The 23,006-nt window shown below is 45.6% G+C and overlaps 1 protein-coding gene across 2 annotated transcripts in view; it reads left to right on the top strand.

Moving 5' to 3' along the window:
• Positions 1–23,006, top strand: part of LOC148018101 (Pseudouridine synthase family protein) — a 121,254-nt gene that overhangs the window by 48,897 nt on the left and 49,351 nt on the right. For both annotated transcript variants that reach the window (XR_015687608.1, XM_087661118.1), the window contains exons 11-12: positions 4,666–4,769; positions 4,861–4,934. Coding sequence is in view for 1 of the 2 variants with exons in the window: in XM_087661118.1 (XP_087517244.1) it covers positions 4,666–4,769; positions 4,861–4,934 (178 nt within the window). In the remaining variant the exon portion in view is untranslated. The remainder of the gene's footprint in view (positions 1–4,665; positions 4,770–4,860; positions 4,935–23,006) is intronic.

The following is a 23,006-nucleotide window of genomic DNA, read 5'->3' on the forward strand; positions in this document are numbered from 1 at the left end:
TAAGAGCAAGAGAGAGAGAGACGCACACAATGTGGGAACTCCAACAGTCACAATGTGTGACCGACCTTCCCTTTATTCAAATGTCACTGAAAGAATAAAGAATGAAGTGACAATGATGGGGGCCCGCTGCTTATAGTATGTAGGCGTGGGTACTGTTAGTGTAGTAATATACGGATACAACCAAGGGGTATAGGCTGCCAAACTTGGCACCTCTTGCAAGAATAAGCCCTGCCCTAAGTTATCTTCCATGCAGAATCACCAAAGCATATATGACATAGAAACAGGGAACGGCCTAACGTGTTCTAGAATCTCGAAGGAGGTGAAACGGCCAGGGAACGTTCCCTGCCTTTCCCTACCGTTCCCTGCTGTTCCCTGCCGTTTCCCCTGCCGTTTCCCCTGCCGTTCCTTGTTTGGAACAGCCGTTCCAGGCCTATGTTTTTTCTAGTTTTTTCTTTTTGCTTGTATCACACTCCTACCACATGTTCACCCATCTCCATTGCCTAATGTGCACATACTAATCTCTCTCTCTCTCTCTCTCTCTCTCTCATTGAAGATTCAAAGTGTCAAGACAACCCACAAGCCAATCAGGAGTCCATGCAAAGTTCAAATTTGATGCATTATGAACTCTTGCAAATCACAATCAAATTTCAGCCTATTTTCAATTTCAAGGTAATCATCCATTTATATTGTCTAATTTCAAGGGAAATTGGGATAATTGGAGCAATTTAGAGAAATTTGGAGCTATGGGGGTAATCAAGTCAATTTTGGGACATTTAGGTCAATTTGGAGCATTGAGGAGTATTGGGGCAATTAGAGGGGCATTCTTTGGGGCAAATTAATCAAGTCAATTTTGGGACATTTGGGTCAATTTGGAGCATTGAGGAGTATTGGGGCAATTAGAGGGATATTCTTTGGGGCAACTTGGGTCATGCAGGGTATATTAGGGGCACTTAAGACATGAGCCGTTCCCCCCGTTCCCGTTTCCCCACCTTGGACGTTCCCCCCGTTCCCGTTCCCGTTCCCTGTTCCCCGTTCCAGGTAACTATGATATATGATAACGTGGATCATTAAGCTGCCCAATAGATATAAGGCTTTTAGTCAAGGCGGGTATATGATGGCGTACATTATGCAGGACAAAAGTGCTACCAGAGGGAAACTGTAGAGTGACATCACCAATGCCAACAATAGCAAGAGACCGATCATCACCTAAGCGCACAGTACCAGATACATTGCAATAGGTATGAAACCACTCATGGTAGGGGGTCACATGAAAAGACACACGCGAATCCAAGAACCAACACTGTGCATGAATAGATTGAGCCTCGGTCAGCTGAGAGGCATCACATAAAGAGGTTGCTAAGATGTAGTCACCATCGGATTCCTCAGGCTGCATGACATTTATCTCCTCAATCCTTATGCTGGACTTTGCAGGTATAATGCTGCGATCATTGGATTTCTCTTGCACTTTTTCTTTCCCCTTTTCATTGCGCTTGTCATCGCGCATCTTATGGCACTGCGGCTGTATGTGTCTTGCTTTCCCACAATAATGGCATGTAAGATCAGACTTATGTCCAGGGGACTTGCTGCGTCCGTGGTGACTTAGATCGGGACTTCTAAGAGTCCTTCCCATGACGATCATTATCTTTCTTGCCACTTCTGCCACTCTAATGGATAGATCATGTGAACTGCATGAAGCATAATTTTTTTTCTTGTTAATTTCTCCAGTCAAAAGAGCACTCTCTACATCTTTCAATTTCAGTCTATCAAGTTTGTTGGTACAAATTGTAGTGCGAAATACATCCCAAGACTCAGGTAAAGTGCGAAGCAAAAACAAAGGATGCAGATTATGTTGAAACTCAATACCCTGTTGAAGCAAATTTTCATGATAGAATGAAACTGGCTAAGGTGAGCAGACAATGGGGTCCCCTCCTTCATACGGAGATCCATCAACTATTTAAGCCAATACATCTGCGAAGCAAGGCTCTACTTTGCATAAAGCTCATGAATCTTTTCCCATAGATTCCATACACTCTGATCTTCATCTTCAACAACATTATTGTGGACCTCTTCAGAGAGTGATAAAATGATAGTGGACTTGCATAGTGCATCTAAATCAGCCTAGTCATCATCATCCATGTTCTCGGGTTTAATACCTTTGTTTCTTAGTGGCTTAATCTGCAATTTCTGTACCAAAACCTGTCATATTTGAGACTTCCAATAGCTATAGTTGGTGCCATCCAACTTGGCAATGTTAAACAAAGCCGTATCTTTGAGATGGCCAGCCATAACGAGTCAAATAGAGGCAGACTATGCAGAAACAACCTGCTGTAATTAGCAGTAAACAGGCCAAAACCACTGCCAAAACAAGCTGAAAATAAGAGAAACTGTTAAAATGACTAGATGTCCACCAAATAGTACCAAAAGTATATCAAAATGACATGATTAAGCTCAGTAAATACATCACAGCCCGCATAAAACAGCTTGCTGTAATAAATCACAGCAGTGAGAAAAAGAGAGCAAACAATGAGCTAACAGTGATTCAAAGTCAAGTATGACTGCCAGGTCAGATTGTGTATGAAGTGGGCATGCAACAAACACTATAGTAGCCAAGAACCATGAGCCAAACACCCAAATACCTGACAAAGGTCGGTGTATGCTCAAAGAGAAGATAGATCAAATCAGCCCAAAAGCATCCAATGCAGATAAGTATCTATCAAGAGCATAGACATGTAAGAGATCCCAATCTTATCTACTCAAGAAGCTCAACTGCATAAACCACAAGCTCTACAATATCCAAAGATAGCATGAAGCTCCCACTGGCAAAAAGATCGATGTTAATCGAGCAACCAAGCTCAAAGATAGCATGTGAATGCATAAGGCATCATGGAGCCAAGACTGTATATCAATGGAGCATCCAGAGCAAGGGATTGGCCAAGCATCACCTATAACATCCAGTACATCTTGTAATAGTCAATGTCAAATCTCTGACAACCCAAATAAGCATCCAAGAGCTCCAAAGTATGCAAACGAACACCCAACTGAAGCTCCAAGTGGCAATCAAACATAGACAATGTAAGGAGCATGCATTTCTGACCTATGCATCAAAGCATGTACCGAAGGGTCAAGCATAGACCATAGGCATAATGATATTCACGAAGCATGCCATTGTAGACCAATGTCAATCAAATGCCAACCAAGACGGAGCTCGATCAAAGCTCAAAAGGCATTTCGGAGCAATACAAGACATATGCTAACCTCTGTATATATCCGTGTCGTCATATGAGTCACCCGAGAAGCACCCTTGACCAATAGGTAGAGGGTCCTTAAATGAAGCTCAAAGTCACCTCAAATCATGGGTGTATGATATACTAATGTACTAGCATCAATATTACATATTAGGAGTGCATATAGAACACCCAAATCATAGGCAGAAGTAATAGGCACATAAAATCCCTGTTAAAAGAGGTTCGGCCCTGCTGTATATAGCAGTGAATACACTGTCTAACCGATCTATTTCAGTACCAAAATCAGCTCCAAAGCTAACCCATAACATGGGCATAGCATTCCCATACATATAGATATCACTTAAGCATAACCGGACATCATCCAACCAATGGCAATGAGTGTAGACATAAAAGATGAGTGCTGCCCTGTTTTATGACAGTCTATGGATTGTTATAACAGTCCAAAATTGAAGCTTAGCGCTCAAACGGAATGCCAAGAGTGGAAGGATCAATGCAAGCATCAAAACCAAGTGTATAAGTGCTTGTATAGCTGCCCAATGAAGAAAATATCCTGTAGGAGATGAAAAACGTGAGCTGTTGCTAAAAAGGTATGTTCCACACAACGTGATGCTGCACCAGCAAGGTGAGGGCTATGGGGACTGCTCCAACTTACTTGAGAAGGCTCAAAGAGTGCCCAAGAAGAATGCAACCGATAGGAAGCTCGAATGGGGTGGCTATGGCTGCCAACAAAGAGATGATTGCTGTAGGTATTTGAATGGAAGTTGAGAGTGTGCCAGACCAAGCTCGAGCTCACGAAGAAGAAGGCTCCGATACCAGTTAAAGGGAGGTGAGCCTTGAAGTGGAAGCATGAGTGGGAGCAAGAGCTATGGTGGAAGGAGCAAGAGCAAGAGAGAGAGACACACACACAATGTGGGAACTCCAATAGTCGCAATGTGTGACTGGACTTCCTTTTATTCAAATGTCATTGAAAGAATAAAGAATGAAGTAACAATGATGGGCGCCCACCGCCTGCAGTGTGTAGGCGCGGGTATTGTCAGTGTAGTAATACATGGGTGGCTAGGCAGAGGCGCCTTTACCCCCAATAGTAGAAGAGGAAAGGAGGACTAGGAGGGCTCGGTGTGGGAAAGCAGGAAGCTGTTGTGCAGACAGAAAAGGAAAGATGAGAGGATGAGGAGAGGGAGGAAAGGCCTGGGGCCAGTCTTCGAAGGATCATGCGTGCAGATCCCAGGAGCAGTGCCGTCAGTTGTTTTTGGGTGTTGCTTTATTTCTTAGCCTGCCAGTCATCTTTCAGGCTAGATGCTGGGCAAATGGTTTGAAACAAAAGTTGGTTGTGAATGATTCTTTTAATTGGACTTGTAATAATTATGAGTTTTAAGTTCCAGAAACAGGCTGAAAAGAATTCCTTGATTTATGATAACACAGCGGGAAGATATTAAAGAAGCTCGTGAATACTTTTTAAAGACAAAGGATGCTGATGGTACCATGCTTCGTATGCCTCGGCAGTTCTTCATAGAAAGAGCAGTAGTAAGCTAATTTGTTTGAACACTGTCTTGTTTGTAAAGAAGGGCAATCTTAGATGCGTGTGGATATCTGCTTTAATAATGTGTGTTGGCAGCTAGCTGGCTTGAGGAAGCACCCTGGCAATTTTTTGCAAGCCATCAATACCATTCCTAGGACCATGCGGATGATGTACGTCTGGCAAGAATGAATGTTTTTAAGATTTTCATGCCTATATGTTTTGAATATTGATTTTTGGTCATCCAAAGGAGTCTTTCTCTTACCATTTTCATGAAGTGATTCAGTAATGTTAGTTAGGAAGACCAAAGTGATGCACATTGCATATGATTAAATTACTAGTCATTAGCAGTGTGTTGAACAAAATATGTGATAATTGAAGAGAGTCAAACATGAGTGTGATGAATGTCATGACCAAAATGTCTAGCAGAATCTCTACGTGCCAGGCTTTTTGGCTGGCAATATTCTTTTTGAAAGTTTAACCTGAATTTAACTGTGTGGAGCATTTTGATCCGTTTTTGAATTCCAAGTATGTTATTTAGGGACATAGTTGGAATACTTAATGGAACCTGAAAGATGAGAGTGACTTTCATGGCCAAGCACTGCCCAGTGCCTTCATGCAAAACAAATGACAATATGGCAATATTCTTTTTGAAAGGTTAACCTGAATTTAAGTGCGGAGCATTTTGATCCATTTATGAATTCCAAGTATGTTATTTAGGAACATAGTTGGATTACTTAATGGATCCTGAAAGATGAGAGTGTGACTTTCATGGCCAAGCACTGCCCAGTGCCATCATGCAAACCAGATGACAATGCATTATTCAAGTGTCTGAAGTCTAAGATAGTTGGTTCTTGCATGCTGTGTATGCCCACCAAAACCACTCCCTCAAATCCCATTGCTTGTGAAAGAGATTCATTCTCTAAAACCTAGAGCCAGGAAGTATTTGGGAGCACCAATACCAATGGCCTCTGGTGCCAAGATATTCCTGTCACTGTCTAAATTTCTGAAACTCTGCTGATAAGGTGAGGAAGACAACTTTGTAAGTGATGAAGATGAATGAAATGGATGAACAGTTGGGATTGTAGACTGCTATTGAACTTTTAATGGAAATGGAATGGCATGTTTCTAGTGCTTTTGGTGCCATGTAAGTGGAATCACAGCCTCCATTACTCAAAGGATGTCCAGAAAGCCGCGAGGATGAGTATGAGTAGGTAAAGTGAGCCTCTTGAGATAGGCTAAAGTATTACTCCATGCGTTGATAGCAGAAGCTGGTTCATTAGAAAGGAGATCCTAGGTGCAATAAGTGCATATGGCATGTGATTAGCTGGCCCAGTAGAAAGGGGACCCTAGGTGCAATGAGTGCAGACTACACTGGGATTAGATGGTTCCAGACTGGTGTGAGAAGATAGATATTGGAATAAATCAGATGAAGCTGTTTCCATGCCTTCAAAATAGTTGAAGTAAGCCTGCCTTCGTACTACAAGCGAAGTCTATGAGGTCAAAAATTGGTGACAAGTATATGTACTGAAGGCTCTTAAGGTTTACACTTGGAAAAGATTGCGATCAGTATATTGGATATGAGGAGGGCATTTAATAGGTTTCTCCCAGGCTGAGGACCACTGTCTGAAGCAACCTTTGCCTGGTTAGTCACTTTTGCTACAAATTATGTCTATACATATCATATGGGGTCATTGTGAAGAAATACTCGAGCATCAAAGATAAACACAAGTGTACGACAAGACACAAAAGTGATAATGGAAGAACCCAGAGGTGATTCATTGCAGAATGAATGATGAAGAATTATGCAAGAGTGAATACGAAACCTTGAATTCTTGTGTCGCAGAATGGATTGGGGCAGAGATGAGCTCTAATGTGTCGTACTCTGAATGGATCCCGAATTGCAGCAAGCAGCCTCCAAATAGTGACAGCTGCTGTAAACAGCAGCGTACGCTGCACTGTCCCGAAAACGCAGGGCTGAGAATGAAGATGCCTGATCCAACGAAGATGGAAGCTCTTGAACAGCAGTTGACAGCTCTTGGCAGCATTGGAAGAGCAGGGCGGTAGCTGCAACCAGCAAATGCAGGGCTGGAAACACTTGGCGATAGCAAATATGATGATGCAGCAGCTGTATTTGCACAATGACACATCTTCCTACACCAGCCATGCCACATGTTGTGTGTCACAACTTGAATCTTCACTCAGTCTTGATGACCATGTCAACATCAACTAGCTCTAGCCATCACATCTCATGTCACATCCACATGACCTGTCAAGTTTGTCTGCGTTGTCCTAGCCCGTCATTTTTGTGTGCCCCGCCGACATGTGCCCTGTCGGCTCATTGACTGCTAACTTCTCATCAGCCCCATTGACCATAGAGAAGGTTTTTAACCTTAAATTAATTAAAGTTTTAAAATTCTTAAGGGGTAGTTCAGACAAAATTGGGGATTTTTTTGCTTTTTATCAAAATCTCTCATCATTTTCCCCATAAAAAAAGGGCCTTTTCAAATTTGTGCTTGCATTCTTCAAATTTATTGTACGAAATTTGGGGCTTTTTCAATTTGAGCTTGAACTTTCAAAATTTATTTTCCGATTTGTGAGGCTTTGCATATTGACTCATATCTACATCAAATTTGGGTCTTCGACGACACATTAAAGACTGCCCAAGTGTTCGTGTCCTCAACATTGGGCGAAAAATGACCTACCAAACATCAAATGTTTGGTGACGTCTTTGCAAGTGATCGACATTGATCGCAATGTTCACGACATTAACATCGAGGGGGTATTTTTTATCTTGATAATTTTTTATAAATTAAATATTAAAAAAATATAAAATATAAAATATAAATGTTGGAATTAGACATTGGCCATGCTCATGTATGGGCTAAGACCTTTCCATCACTTATTAAATAATTGTGTGGGGTTCTCTGCCCAGATTGCAATCCAAAACGAGTTATATTTCTTTCTATTCACAAAAGAGTTATGTTTTAGGGATGATTTTAATCACTTTGTGCATAACCTCTGAGTTGATCCCGAAAGCTATACCCATGTATTTGGCCTCTAGTCATGTGTCTAGTGCCTCTAGGCCATGCTGGCTTTTGATCAGCCTTTGAGCCATGCATACACACCTCTGAACAATGTCTTACATTGGGTCCTTGAGCTTGTCGGTAGACCATGTGATGATCTACCTTGGGTTGTATCTCTCTCACTTATGTATCTCCTTTTCTAGAATCATTGTACAGGATTAGACAGTGCCTCTTTGAGGTAAGACCTTCCCTTTTTTTTACTTTTCCGTATGTTTTGTGTCACGAGTTCAGTCACCCATGACGTGAAGGGGGTTTGTTAGATTTATTTATCCCGGTGCGTGAACACACATTATTGTGTGTAAAAGTGCGTGTTTAGATGTGAACACCTTTTACATCACTTAGCATTAACTAAGGGTCAAAAGTGTAGGTGGATACCTTAGTCTATATATTCAAACCCTATCACTTGTACTTTCATCCTACATATCTCACTATCAATCTATCTTTTAGTTTGTGTGTACGTGCAAGAGCTCTGTGTCTGTGTCTCTGTCTGTGTCTCTCTCTCCCCTCCATGGAGTTTCATCCGTCATAGCTTGTTGGTTACGCACGCGAGCTCCATACCCAACACCTGTATCTTATATTCATGTAATCTTGTAAAATTTTTGTAATTCATACAATTATCTTTTACATGAGAGAGAGAGAGAGAGAGAGAGAGAGAGAGAGAGAGAGAGAGAGAGAGAGAGAGAGAGAGAGGGAGGGAGGGAGGAGGACTTGGCGATGTCGTTGTCTGACAGCCCCACCCTGCCGACGGCTGTCTGACCTGCGGGGCCTGGTCGTCACCGTCGCCCGTCCGCCCTGCGTATTGGGGTCCCTGTCGTCGCCACCCGACCTGGGCCCTATTGCCCCTGTTCGCTTGCCAGAGGAGCGTGAGAGACAGGCTGCGCGTCCTCCCCCGTCTGCGGCTGGGGTCTTCGACGCCTTGTGCCTGCTCCGCCAACGCCGCCTGCTGCGACTAGGGTTTCGCTCCGCTGTCTGCCCCTTCGTGGCTGTAGTCCGTCTACGCCCGCCTGCTGTGCCCAGGGTTTCGCCCTGCTGCCAGCGCCTGCAGCGCCCTGCTGTTCGCGCTTTCTCCACGGCTTGGCCTATGCCCGTCAGCTGACACTGGAATCTGCAGAGCAGTTGCCGTCCTCTCTGGGCTCTGCTTGATGGCGGCTATGTGACCTGCCGCTTCACCTTTGTTGTCGTCCCGTCTCAGCTCAGGTAACAGATCAAGTGACAGAGCAGGATAAACAGTTTTCTTCTTCGCCTCGGCGCGAATCAATAGTTTGTAACAGAAGAGAGAAGCATGGCTGGCCTGGATATGGCTTTTATCGACCAAACGGTGGCAGCCCTTGGTCCGGATTCTGATACAGAGGAACTGGAGGATATGGTTCCTTGTATAGAGGAGATGCCTCTGGCTCCTGACTTTCAGCCTGCGGGCAAGCGCTCCAAGCATACGCCCGAAGAGACAATGGGTAATCAGGAATGTTCCTATGCTCAGGTTGCCTCTGACTCTGTCGATTCCCAGGACATTGACTGGGAGCATTTGCTGGAGTTTGCCAATACTTTGCTTGGCGAGCATGTCCAGCATAATCATGAAGCTTTTTCGGACTCTGGAACTGAAGATGTTCTGGAAGCCACGGTGGACCCGAAAACTGTCTTGCGTTCTTTTTCGGTGTTTTATGAACGGGCGGTTATTCTCTTCTTCACTGGCAGGATTCCAGTGCTTTCCCATATTCGCTAGTGGCTGTACCATTTACTACAGGGAGAGTATGTTGAGGAAATTTTTGTTGGGCCCCGAGGCTTCTATGAGGTGCTGTTGAAATCTGAAACGCATCGGGCTGATCTTCGGTCTAAACTACCTTTGTTCTTTGATCGCCGTTTGGTCCATGTTGTGCCATGGCGCCCGATGGCAGACTTTCAGCGCCTGCTTCAACGTGAATGCCCGGTGTGGATTGAAGTGGAAAACTGCCCGGCTGTCTATTGGCCTTTGTTAAAGGATGCCATGGCTGCTGTGGGAATTGTGCTAGTGCCCCCGAGCTTAAGGGCCATGAATCGCAACCGTTTATGTATGTTATGGGACACTGCTAGGAAAAGGCCTGCTTGGCTTCGTATTAATTGCTCTAGCATGCATCCTTTGCACTTTCGTTTGAAATGGGCCAACTTTGCAGGACATTGTTTTTCATGTGGAAAATTGGGGCATTTTATGGCCGAATGCCCAGAGAAGCAACCGTTGTCAGATGCTGAGCATGTTATGCTGCCTACAGAAGACATGGTGCTTGATGCTCCATCACAGGATGCAACCCAGCCACCTAAAGTTCTAGATAAAGGTAAACACCCGGTTTCGGGTTTGGATTCCAGCGGCACTGACTGGGCAGAGGCATGTTCCAAAAAAGGTTGATGCTGGCCTGGCAGCTTCTGGGCCTGATGTTTCACAAGATTCCATGGGCACGTATATGCGCAGGAAAGAAATGTTGTCTTCCGAGCACGCTGCGCATACTATGGTTTCTTTTGCTCCTCGTAACCAGTCTACCAGGACAGTCTATGCCGTCGAGCCAAAGGGTCCACCCGCTAAGTTGGCTTTTGATTCTCGAGGGAATGTGATTACACCATGGGATCGTCGTCATCCCCGTTTCATCCCCAAGACAGTGGATATTCCGTCTACCTCTAAAGCTGGCCGTCAGAACTCTTTTGCTGTGTTAGCTGATTTTTTGGATGAGGGTGTCCTTGATATTCTAGCAGAAAAGGTTAAATCGAGGCAAGTGGTGCCTCGTTCCTGATCTTCTCTTTGAATATATATGAAGATAGCCACGTGGAATGTGCGAGGCATTTGTTCTCGCCATAAACAACATGCCATGTGGACTATATTACATGAGAATCAGTGGGATGTCTTGTGTGCGGTAGAGCACAAGAGTCATAGTGAAGCTGGAAAAGTTGCGGATTGCCATGGGTTTCGCTTGTTTTATCCTGTACACACGCCAGGCATTATTCTGGTGTGCTTATGATTGTGCATGAGAAATATCAACCGGTTCTTATTAAAAATGATGTACATGGCCGCTTTGTGGTGGTTGAAGTTTTATTTGAAGGAGAGATCTTCTGGTTGCTGGGCCTATATGCTCCGAATGACCCTTTACCCCGCCAGGATCTTTGGAATACCTTGAAAACCTCCTTGTCACTTGGCAGACGAGGTTTTTTGATGGGAGATTTCAATATGTGTGTTGATTCTTCGCAGTCCACTTCAGGGCATTCGGTGATGGACGCTCCGGAAAGTCGGGTATGGCATGAGTTTGCTCTTGCTGTACTTAAGCAAGACCTATGGTCCTGGCTACACCCTTCTGCTACAGGGTTTACCTTTCACTCGGCGCAGTATGCAACTACATGGTCGCGGTTGGACCGCATGTACATTATGCAGGATGATGATTTTCTTCCTGAGATGCTGGAAATGACAGTCTTGCAGCAATATGCCTTGTCGGACCATTCCCTCTCCAGCTTGAGATGCTTGCACAACCCATTGCTCCTTTTATGAAATTGCTGGATAGACTCCCTTTACGTTTCAACTCCTCTTATTTGAAGCATCCACTCTTTCAAGGTTATATACAGCAAGTGATTGATAGATTCTTATTGGACTTCGCCTCGGAGGGCACTGCTTCCTTTGAACGATTGCTCTTGAATGTGTAGCGGATTGCTCGACAGTATGGGATCCACCATGCCTCTCTTTGTCGGCGGTGTCGACACGCAGCGGAGAGCTTTCTGGCTTTGGTTTGCTTGCTGCTGGTGGACACTCCAGATGATGAATTTCTGCTGTCACTGGCGATGTGTTTGACTAACCTGATTAAAGAGTTTTAGTTGAAATCCTATCAGAAGGCCAAATTGTAAAATTTGACTGAGAATTTGCAAGATAGTGCTTGTCAAACTCATAAGTTCTTTCGCGCTCTGCATGCCTCTCCAGCTCGAGAAAATATGACTAGGCTCCAGAATTCAGAAGGTCAAATGGTCACTGACCCTCAGACCATTGTTAATATGTGCAGGAATTATTTCCTAGATCTTCTTGGTTCTTCTCAGGCACCTTCTGATCAGGTTGCGCATGCACGTTCAGTCTTCTATGATATGGTCCACCATCAGGTGCCACATGAGATGCAAACTACTTTGGAGACAGATATTTGTGAGGAGGAGGTTATGGATGTTTTGTTGCACCTGCCTAAGGAGAAGAGTCTCGGTTGGGATGGCCTCACCAATGAATTCTTTGAGAGTTCTGCTACCCAACTGGTGAAGCCATTGACGGCTATGTTTCAGCAGGTTTGGGAAACAGGGTTCATGCCTTCCTCATGGAAAGAAGGGCTTATCAAATTGCTTCCAAAGGTTCCTTCGCTGTCACAGTTGCAACATTGGAGACCAATCTCTTTGATGGGCTCGATGTATAGAATCTTTTCCAAAGTACTGGCGAATCGGCTCCACAAGCATCTGCCGGCCATTGTGCATCCTCTTCAATATGGTTTCATTAAGGGTCGCAACATTCTGCATGATATCTTAAATGTACAAATGGCAATTGACTATGCAAGGTACTCTAATTAGGAAGTGGTATTGGTCCAATTGGACCTGGAAAAGGCTTTTGACTACTTAGACTGGTCTTTCGTTGCAGAATTCATGTCTACCATGGGCTTTGGCACTCGGATGTCCCGCTTGATCTACACCATTAGTGCTGCGGCTTCTTCGCGAGTTATGCTAAATGGTGGTGTTACAACACCCTTTGTCCTTGCACGCTCTGTGAGAGAGGGTTGTCCTCTGAGTCCTCTCTTCTTTGCCCTAGCGACTCATCCGGTTCTTTCGATGTTATCCTCCATGGCAGCTTCTGCTCAATTGGCCAGATTGTCTCTTTCTTTTGGTTAGCACTTCATTAGTCAATCTTTGGCTGATTACAACTTTATGATTTTACATGCAGACAAGGACAATATTCGCAAAGCATTAGATGTCTGGACGCTCTTTGGTCAGGCTTCTGGTCTACATATCAATACTTCCAAATCAGCTATTCTCAGTTGCACGGAGCCCGATTTACAGTCACTGGGCTGGCAGGGCCAGGTTATTCCCCGTGGTTTCATTGTCAGGCATCTTGGGTACCCTTTGGGGGTTGATGTTCGGCCAAAACAACTGCGAGAGTGGATTTCACAGAAATTGGCAGCGAAGTTTCTGTATTGGAAGTTGCAAGCTTGGCCCTTCCATGTTCGCCTTAAAGTGGCTCAGATAATTATGCTGCCAATGCTCACATATTTCTTGCCATTGCTGCCTTGGACTCCTACCACTTTGAATGCTCTCACGCGGCCCATTCGTTTCATGTTATGGAAGAAGGATTCATTGCAGGCAGGTATTTCGTGGATTTCGTAGTTGCATACATGTACTCCCAAACGTCTGGGTGGGGGGGCCATTTTGGATGCTGAAACTCATATGCTGGCTCTTCGTTGGTCTCTTTTTCGTGCCATGTGTGTGGAGCATCACCCGTGGGCCGTGATAGCCCGTTATTTTCTTGAGGACCGTGGGCTTCTGCATGGTAATACACAGATTTGAAGCTCCTGGTGGCACGTTCTTAATGCAGACTCTCGATTTTCGAGTCCTTATTCATCCCTGCTTGTTCACTTGGTCGGCTCCCGGCAATTGGTTCTCCAGAAGGCGAGTTGGCATCCAGCGGAGGCCCGCTTACATACTAACTCTTTTCAACTGGAATTGTTGGCGGCCTTGAGATTACTTTCATGGGAAGGCAAACAGGAGCTCTGGCCAAAATTTAACCGCATGGCCCGTTTGGGATTGACTTCTGTTGCAGATGCCACCCTTGCCGGTCGTAATGTCTTCATATCCTTTCGTATTGCCAGGCGGCTTTTCCGAATCCCTTGGGGATACCATAATTTGTGGGAACAGCTTTTGTTAGTCCTCCAGAGTAGGCAACCCTTTCCTGCCCTTGTTGTGGATCGCCCTTGGCAGGACTGGGTCCTAGCAGGCCGGTTGAATTTGGAAAAGGCCTCGGCTAACCAGGTGTACCATCTTCTGATTAAAGATCATTAATGGCTAGTCACTAAAGCCAATACGGTATGGGGGTTGCGGAAATCTCAGTCATGGTGGAAGGCAACTGTGATGGAGGGCTGGGTGAACAAGACTCCTTTCAAATGCAAGGTCTTTCTTTGGAGGGTAATGATTGGTGGTCTTCCTCTTGCCTCGGCCCTTTCCAAGCGTCAAATCTCTAATGGCAAAATAAGGTAATTGTATTAATTACGAAAAAAAGGTACAAGTTTACATGATTACAAGATACACGATGGCTGTACACCAACGTGTGTCAACTGTCAGTACAAAACCCGGACAGAGGTACACAAGTCATGGCAAAAACAGTGGAAATTGCTATATGCCAGGGAAGTAAGTCTTCCCGCGGGAGCAAGTCAGAGTGCCAAAGGAGATCTATTTGCCAAAGCAAAAGGCCTTTAAGCCTGGCAATGTGTCTGGGAACATTAGATGCCGAATCAAAAAGAAAGGCATTCCGAGTGGTCCAGTTGTGCCAGCATCCCCAGTATCTAAGAAAATGGAACAAGATCTTCATATGCAACTGTGCCGGTGTGGGGTATTTTGGGCGTACAAAAACCCAATCGAAAGGGCTCATCGAGAAACCAACCACAGCTCGCCAAACCACTGACAAAAGTGACCAGATTTTCTTAGCAAGAGGCCAAGAGATAAATCGATGACGGGCCGATTTGCACCACTACTGTGGAATCGGCCCGTCATCGATTTATCTCTTGCCCTCTTGCTAAGAAAATCTGGTCGCTTTTGTCAGTGGTTTGGCGAGCTGTGGTTGGTTTCTCGATGAGCCCTTTCGATTGGGTTTTTGTACGCCCAAAATACCCCACACCGGCACAGTTGCATATGAAGATCTTGTTCCATTTTCTTAGATACTTGGGATGCTGACACAACTGGACCACTCGGAATGCCCTTCTTTTTGATTCGGCATCTAATATTCCCAGACACATTGCCAGGCTTAAAGGCCTTTTGCTTTGGCAGATAGATCTCCTTCGGCACTCTGACTTGCTCCCGCGGGAAGACTTACTTCCCTGGCATATGGCAATTTCCACTGTTTTTGCCATGACTTGTGTACCTCTGTCCGGGTTTTGTACTGACAGTTGACACACGTTGGTGTACAGCCATCGTGTATCTTGTAATCATGTAAACTTGTACCTTTTTTTCGTAATTAATACAATTACCTTTTACGAAAAGAGAGAGAGAGAGAGAGAGAGAGAGAGAGAGAGAGAGAGAGAGGGGGAGGGAGGGAGGGAGGGAGGGAGAGAGAGATTTAGAGAGAGAGGTGTGGGAGGTCGAGCGATGGCGGGCGTGTAACCTAGCGACCAGGTCGTCGCATCTGCGCAGCCCCTGCCCTCGTCGGTTGTTGCAGCCCGCTCGTCAGCACCTGCGTCTGTACCTGCGCCAATCGAGCGTGGTGCGTCGTCAGTTCTTGCCGCCTTTGCCCACGACCAGCAAACGCCTGCCTTCGTTCAACACGGATGTCTGCCCGCCTTCGTCCACGCCCAGTGTCGACTTGCCTTCGTTCAGCCCTGACGTCTGCCCTGCCTGACGCACGCGCCCCGTTGCCTGTACCTGCAGCGCCTGACGTCTGACGTCTGATGTCTGACGTGCTTCACGCCTGACGTCTGCCTCACCTCCCGCCTGACATCTGTCCCGCCTGTCAATCGCTGCCCGTCGCAGCGTGCAGGCCGGCCGCAGCTGCGTGTAAGCCTCACCTGTGGTTGACCTGTTGCCGGGCACCCCGGTTTATCTACGCGTGTCGGTCTTGTTCTCCGTTGCAGTCCGGCTGCTGCATCCGGGTGGTGCACTGTTTTTGCAGTCCCGCCTCTGATCAGAGAGAAGCATGGCTGGCCTGGATATGGCTTTTATTGAACAAACGGTAGCCGCTCTTGGTCCGGATTCTGATGCAGAGGAACCGGAGGATATGGTGCCATGTACAGAGGAGATGCCGCTTGCTCCTGACTTTCAGCCTGCGGGTAAACGCTCCAAGCCTACGTCCGAAGAGATAATCGGTCATCAGGATCGTTCGTATGCCCAGGTGGCCTCTGATTCTGTGGATTCTCAGGAAATTGACTAGGAGCATTTGCTGGAGTTTGCCAATACGTTGCTTGGCGACTATGTCCAGCATAATCATGAAGCTTTTTCTGACGCGGGAACTGAAGAGGTTTTGGAGGCAACGGTGGATCCGAAAACGGTCCTGCGCTCTTTTTCAGTGTTTTATGACCGTGCAGTTATACTCTTCTTCACTGGCAAGATCCCAGTGCTTTCCCATATTCGCCAGTGGTTGCATCATTTACTGCAAGGGGAGTGTGTTGAGGAGATTTTTGTTGGACCTCGAGGCTTCTATGAGGTACTGCTCAACTCGGACAAGCATCGGACTGAGCTCCTATCCAAACTACCATTATTCTTTGATCGCCGCTTGGTCCATGTCGTGCCATGGCGTCCTATGGCAGACTTTCCGTGTCTGCTTCAACGTGAATGCCCGGTGTGGGTTGAGGTGGAAAATTGCCCGGCTGTTTATTGGCCATTGTTAAAGGATGCCATGGCCGTAGTGGGAACGGTCCTGGTCCCCCCAAGCCGAAGGGCAATGAATAGAAACCGTTTGTGTATGCTATGGGACACTACCAGGAAGAGGCCTACGTGGCTGCGCCTTAATTGCTCTGGCATGCATCCTTTATATTTCCGCTTGGAATGGGGTAACTTTGCGGGACACTGCTTTTCGTGTGGTAAATTGGGACACTTTATGGCCGAATGCCCAGAGAGGCAACCGTCTTCAGATAATGTGCATGTTGTGCCGCCCAGGGATGACATGGTGCTTGATGCTCCCTCACAGGAGGAAACCCAGCCACCCAGTGTTTTGGATAAAGGTAAACAATAGGTTTTGGGTTTGGATTCTCGTAACAGTGAATGGATAAAGGCACGTCCCAAAAAAGGTAAGAAGTTGGATGCTGCTTTGCCAGATTCTGGGCCTGCTGTGTCACAGGACTCAATGCGCACGTATATGCGCAGGAAAGAAATGTTCTCTTCACCGCATGTTGCACGTACTATGGCTCCTTCTGCTCCTCGTAATCAGTCTACGAGGAAAGTATATACAGACGGGCCCAAGGGCCCGCCTGCTAAGTTGGCATTTGATTCTAAAGGCAATGTGATTACACCCTGGGATCGTCATTATCCCTGTGCCACCCCTAAGACAGTGGATATCCCATCTACTTCTAAAGCTGGCCGGCCAAATTCTTTTGCAGTCTTAGCTGATTTTCTGGATGATGGTGTCCTTGACATTCTAGCTGACAAGGTGAAATCGAGGCAAGCGGTGCCTCCTTCCTGATTTTTCTTTTTTCAGATATATGAAGATAGCCACGTGGAATGTGCGAGGCATTTGTTCTCGCCATAAGCAACATGCCATGTGGACTGTCTTGCATGAGAATCAGTGGGATGCCTTGTGTGCGGTGGAGCACAAGAGTCACGGTGATGCAGGAAAAGTGGTGGATTGCCATGGTTTTCGCTTATTTTATGCAGGGACACATGCTGTGCATTATTCTGGAGTGCTTATGATTGTCCATGAGAAATATCAGCATATTCTTATTAAAAATGATGTGCAGGGCTGCTTTGTGCTAATTGAAATTTTATTTGAAGGAGAGATCTTATGGTTGCTGGGCCTCTATGCTTTGAATGACCCTTTATCTCGCTGGGATCTTTGGAAGACTTTGCAGAGCTCCATGTCACTTGGCAGAAGGGGTTTCTTGATGGGAGATTTCAATATATGTGTTGACGCTTCCCAGTCCACTTCAGGGCATTCGGTGATGGATGCTCCGGAAAGGCGGGCGTGGAATGCCTTTGCTCTTGCGGCTCTTAAGCAAGATCTATGGTCTTGGTTACATCCTTCCTCTCCAGGGTTTACTTTTCATTCAGCGCAGTATGCATCTACATGGTCGCGGTTGGACCGAATGTACATCATGCAGGTTGTGCCAGTATCTCAAGTTGGAGAGGGAAATGGTCGGACAATGCATATTACTGCAATACTTTCATTTCCAGCATCTCAGGAAGAAAGTTGCACCCTTTATGCAGTTGTTGGATAGACTCCCTTTACGCTTCAACTCTTCTTATTTGAAGCATTCAATCTTTCAGGGCTATATGCAGCAATTGATTGAGAGATTTTTATTGGACTTTGCCTCTGAGGGCACAGTTTCTTTTCAACGACTGGTCTCTAATGTGCAACGGGTCGCTCGCCAGTATGGGATACATCATGCCTCTCTTTGTCGGAGGCGTCGCCATGCAGCGGAAGGCTTACTGGCTTTGGTTCGTTCGCTTCTGGTGGATACCCCAGATGATGATTTTCTATTATCACTGGCGGAGCGTTTGGCCGATCTTATCAAAGAATTTCAGTTGAAATCCTATCAGCAGGCCAAATTACACAATTTGACTGACAATTTGCAAGATAATGCTTGCCAGACTCATAAGTTCTTTCGCGCCTTGTATGCTTCTCCTGCGCGAGAAAATATGACCAGACTTCAGGACTCAGAAGGTTGTATGGTTACTGATCTGCACACCATTGTTGATATGTGCAGGAATTATTTTCGGGATCTTCTTGGTTCGTCTTTGTTGCCTTCTGACCAGGTTACGTATGCACGTTCAGTTTTCTATGATCTGCTCCGCCATCAGGTTCCACTTGATATGCGAGCTACCTTGGAGGCAGATATTTGTGAGGAGGAGGTTTTGGATGTTTTGTTACATCTGCCCAAGGATAAAAGCCCTGGCTGGGATGGCCTCACCAACGAATTCTTTGAGTGCTCGGCTACCCAACTGGTGAAGCCATTGGTGGCCATGTTTCAACAGGTTTGGGAAAGAGGGGTCATGCCTTCCTCATGGAAAGAAGGCCTTATCAAATTGCTTCCAAAGGTTCCTTCGCCGTCAATGTTGCAACAGTGGAGACCAATTTCATTGATGGACTCGATGTATAAAATCTTTTCCAAAGTCCTGGCGAATAGGCTCCACAAGCACCTTCTAGCTATTGTGCATCCTCTTCAATATGGTTTCATTAAGGGACGCAACATTCTGGATAATATCTTAAATGTGCAAATGGCCATTGACTATGCAAGGCACTCTAGCCAGGAAGTGGTATTGATTCAGTTGGATCTGGAAAAGGCCTTTGACTATTTAGATTGGTCTTTCATTGCTGAACTTATGTCCGCTATGGGTTTTGGTGCGCGGATGTCCCGGTTGATCTACACCATCAGTGCTGAGGCTTCTTCGCGTGTTATGCTCAATGGTGGGTTTACAGAGCCATTTATCCTTGCACGCTCGGTGAGACAGGGTTGCCCTTTGAGTCCTCTCTTCTTTGCCTTGGCGACTCACCCGGTTCTTTCAATGTTATCTTCAATGGCAGCTTCTGATCAACTGGCCGGATTGTCTCTTCCTTTGGGGCAGCACTTCATTAGCCAATCTTTGGCTGATGATAGCTTTATGATTTTGCGTGCAGACAAGGACAACATTCGCAAGGCATTGGATGTCTGGACACTCTTTGGTCATGCTTCGGGTCTTCGCATCAATGCCTTCAAATCAGCCATTCTCAGCTGCACGGAGTCGGATTTACAGTCATTGGGTTGGTAGGGTCAGGTTGTTCCCCGTGGCTCCATTGTCAGGCATCTTGGGTACCCGTTGGGTGTTGATGTTCGGCCAAAGAAGCTACTGGAATGGATTTCACAGAAACTGGTAGCTAAGTTTATGTATTGGAAGTCGCAAGCGTGGCCCTTTCATGTCCGCCTCAAAGTGGCACAAATAATTATGCTGCCAATGCTCACATATTTCTTGCCATTGCTGCCCTGGACTCCTACTACTTTGAAGGCTCTCACTCGCCCTATTCGTTTCATGTTATGGAAAAAGGATTCATTGCACGCAGGTATTTCGTGGATTTCGTGGTCCCATACATGTACTCCCAAACGCTTGGGTGGTGGGGCTATTTTGGATGCTGAAACTCATATGCTGGCCCTTCGTTGGTTACTTTTTCGCGCTATGTGCGTGGATCATCACCCGTGGACCATTATAGCCCGTTATTTTCTGGAGGACAGCGGGCTTCGACATGGCAATACACAAATTCGGGGCTCCTGGTGGCATGTCCTTAATGCAGACTCTCGGTTTTCCAGCCCCGCCTCCTCTCTATTATTGCATTTGGTCGGCTCCTGGAAAGCAGTGCTCCAAAAGGCGAGCTGGCATCCAGCGGAGGACCGCTTGCATGCTAACTCCTTTCAACTGGAATTGTTGGCAGTCTCAAGATTACTTTTGTGGGAAGACGAACATGAGCTTCGATCAAAATTTAACTGCATGGCCCGTCTGGGGGTGTCTTCAGTTGCGGACGCCACCCTTGTCAGTCGTAATGTCTTCGCATCGTTTCGTACGGCCAGGAGACTTTTCAGGATCCAGCGGGCTACCATGACTTATGGGAGCAGCTTCTGCTGGTACTTCAGGCCAGGCAACCTTTTCCTGCCCTTGCGATGGATCGCCCTTGGCAGGACTGGGACCTTGCAGGCCGGTTGAGTCTGGAAAAGGCCTCTGCTAATCAGGTGTATCATCTTCTGATGAAAGATCATCAATGGCTGGCTGTTAAAGCTAATTCTGTATGGGGTTTGCGGAAATCTCAGTCATGGTGGAAGGCAACGGTGATGGAGGGCTGGTTGAATAAGACACCGTTCAAATCCAAGGTCTTTCTTTGGCGGGTGATGATTGGTGGTCTTCCTCTTGCCTCGGCCCTTTCCAAGCGTAGAATCTCGAATGGCAATTGTTTCTTCTGTACCACTACTGTGGAATCGGCCCGGCATCGATTTATTTCTTGCCCGCTGGCCAAGAGGATCTGGTCGCTCTTGTCACAGGTTTGGCGTACAGTGGTGGGGTCCGCGCTCACCCCTTTCGATTGGGTTTTTGTGCGACCAAAATACCCCACGCCGCCACAGTTGCATATGAAGATCTTGTTTCACTTCTTCAGATTTTGGGGATGCTGGCACAATTGGACCACTCGGAATGCCTTTCTTTTTGTTTCCGCCTCTAATGTACCGAAACACATTGCCCGGCTTAAAGGTCTCTTGCATTGGTAGTTAGATCTCATTCGGCACTCGGACTTGCTCCCTCGGGAGGACTTGCTTGCCTGGCATATGGCAATTTCCGCTGGGTCTTTGCCATCACTTGTGTAACTTTTGTGTAGCTTAGTACTGGGATCTTACACGTTGGCTTAGAGCCCTCGTGTATCTTGTAATCATGAAAACTTGTACTCTTTTTTCGTAATTAATACAATTATCTTTTACGAAAAAGAGAGAGAGAGAGAGAGAGAGAGAGAGAGAGAGAGAGAGAGAGAGAGAGAGAGAGAGAGAGAGGGGTCTGGGATTCTCACTAACCCCTTTCGATTGGGTTTTTGTGCGCCCAAAATACCCCACACCGCCACAGTTGCATATGAAGATCTTATTCCACTTTTTTCGATACTGGGGATGTTGGCACACTTGGACCACTCGGAATGCCTTTCTTTTTGATTCGGCCTCTAATGTACGGAGACACATTGCCAGGCTTAAAGGTCTTTTGCATTGGCAGATAGATCTCATTCGGCACTCGGACTTGCTCCCTCAGGAGGACTTACTTCCCTGGCATATGGCAATTTCCTCTGCTTCTTTGCCATGACTTCTGTAACTTTTTCGTGGCTTTGTACTGGGATTTTACACACGTCGGCTTAGAGCCCTCGTGTATCTTGTAATCATGTAAACTTGTACCTTTTTTTCGTAATTAATACAATTACCTTTTACGAAAAAAAGAGAGAGAGAGGGTCTATTCTAGTCATTCTTAGCATAACGACGGATCAAGGCCGTTGTCATGGTAGAGAGAAATGATTGCAATTTGCCACGATCTTCTAGAAATTGGAACAAATCGTGCACATGTGGAATTGTTCATGCCACGAAGCATCATCGATTCAAAGAATAAAAATGAAACATTAAAAAGGACTGAAGCGAAACATGAAAAGAATAGAGATGATAACATTAAAAACATTTGATATGAAACATTAAATAAAAAAGTTAAATGTTAATCCTTAAGTTAGCCACATTTTATTAAAAAACCATTTCGGCCATGTGGGAAAATTGTGAAGATATGCTAAAGTTTACATCAAGGAAACACAGAAAGTATTGGTAAGGATTGAAACACAAAAACTCAGACAGCTATCTGCAAACTCAAACCGTAAATGCAAAGCGCAAAAAGACAAAACTCAAAACACAAAATGTGAAATACACAAACACAAACAAAGAAGAGAACTCTGAAGTGAGTGAAGGAATGCTGTAAATGAAGGATAGAATGTACAAGATGCTCAAGTGAGTGAAGGAATGCTGTAAATGAAGGATAGAATGTACAAGATGCTCAAGGATAGAGCTTTCCAATAGCCGGTGGCTCTTGTGGAATCGGGTTGAGAAACGTTTCAATGTGTGTCATCCATCGGAGATAGATCTTGAGTGTAGTAATAACCAATTAGAGTAGAGGTTGATGAAGAAAAGTGCTGAAAGCACAAAAATGACTTGATGAAGATGATGATAGCTGATCACCAACAGCAGTGGGAGTTTGGGTGAGAGCCATAGACCACGTAATAGCAGTCGCCGGGGGCTGGGCAGCTAGTGGAAGAGGGTTGATGGCTGAAACTTTCAAGACAAGGACGGGTTTGAATGATGGGTAGTCTATCTATTTATAGAAGTGAAAGGATCCTCCCAAATTAGGGTTTTGCATGTGGGACACAAAAACTCTCTAGAACCTCTCCCCATTTAATGAAACTTTGGATAAGTAACTGTTGTGGGACTGTTTTAAAGAGCTTTGCAATCTATCACTCCGTATGAGACTTGGCATGGTGAAAGCCATTTGTGGCTTACTTGTGTGTTTTTGGTTGCTTGGCTTATGCTTTGCTACTAGTGCAACAACTCAAAAAGTTGGATAAAAAGGTTGTAAAAACCATCCACAAAGTAAGCATATCTTGGTGAGTGAAACCAGCCTTCCTTTTGTGGATGGGTGGTAATTTTTTGATTACAACTTAGTTACAACAGCAATATTTATTACAAAACTGAGACACGCAAATTAAGTCACAATCTTGGACAATGGACACCTTGTTGGTCCCAAGAA

This window comes from Lygodium microphyllum, chromosome 21, assembly GCF_053477565.2.
Source record: "Lygodium microphyllum isolate KBCC chromosome 21, Lygodium_microphyllum_v1.1.10, whole genome shotgun sequence".
NCBI lineage: Eukaryota > Viridiplantae > Streptophyta > Polypodiopsida > Schizaeales > Lygodiaceae > Lygodium > Lygodium microphyllum.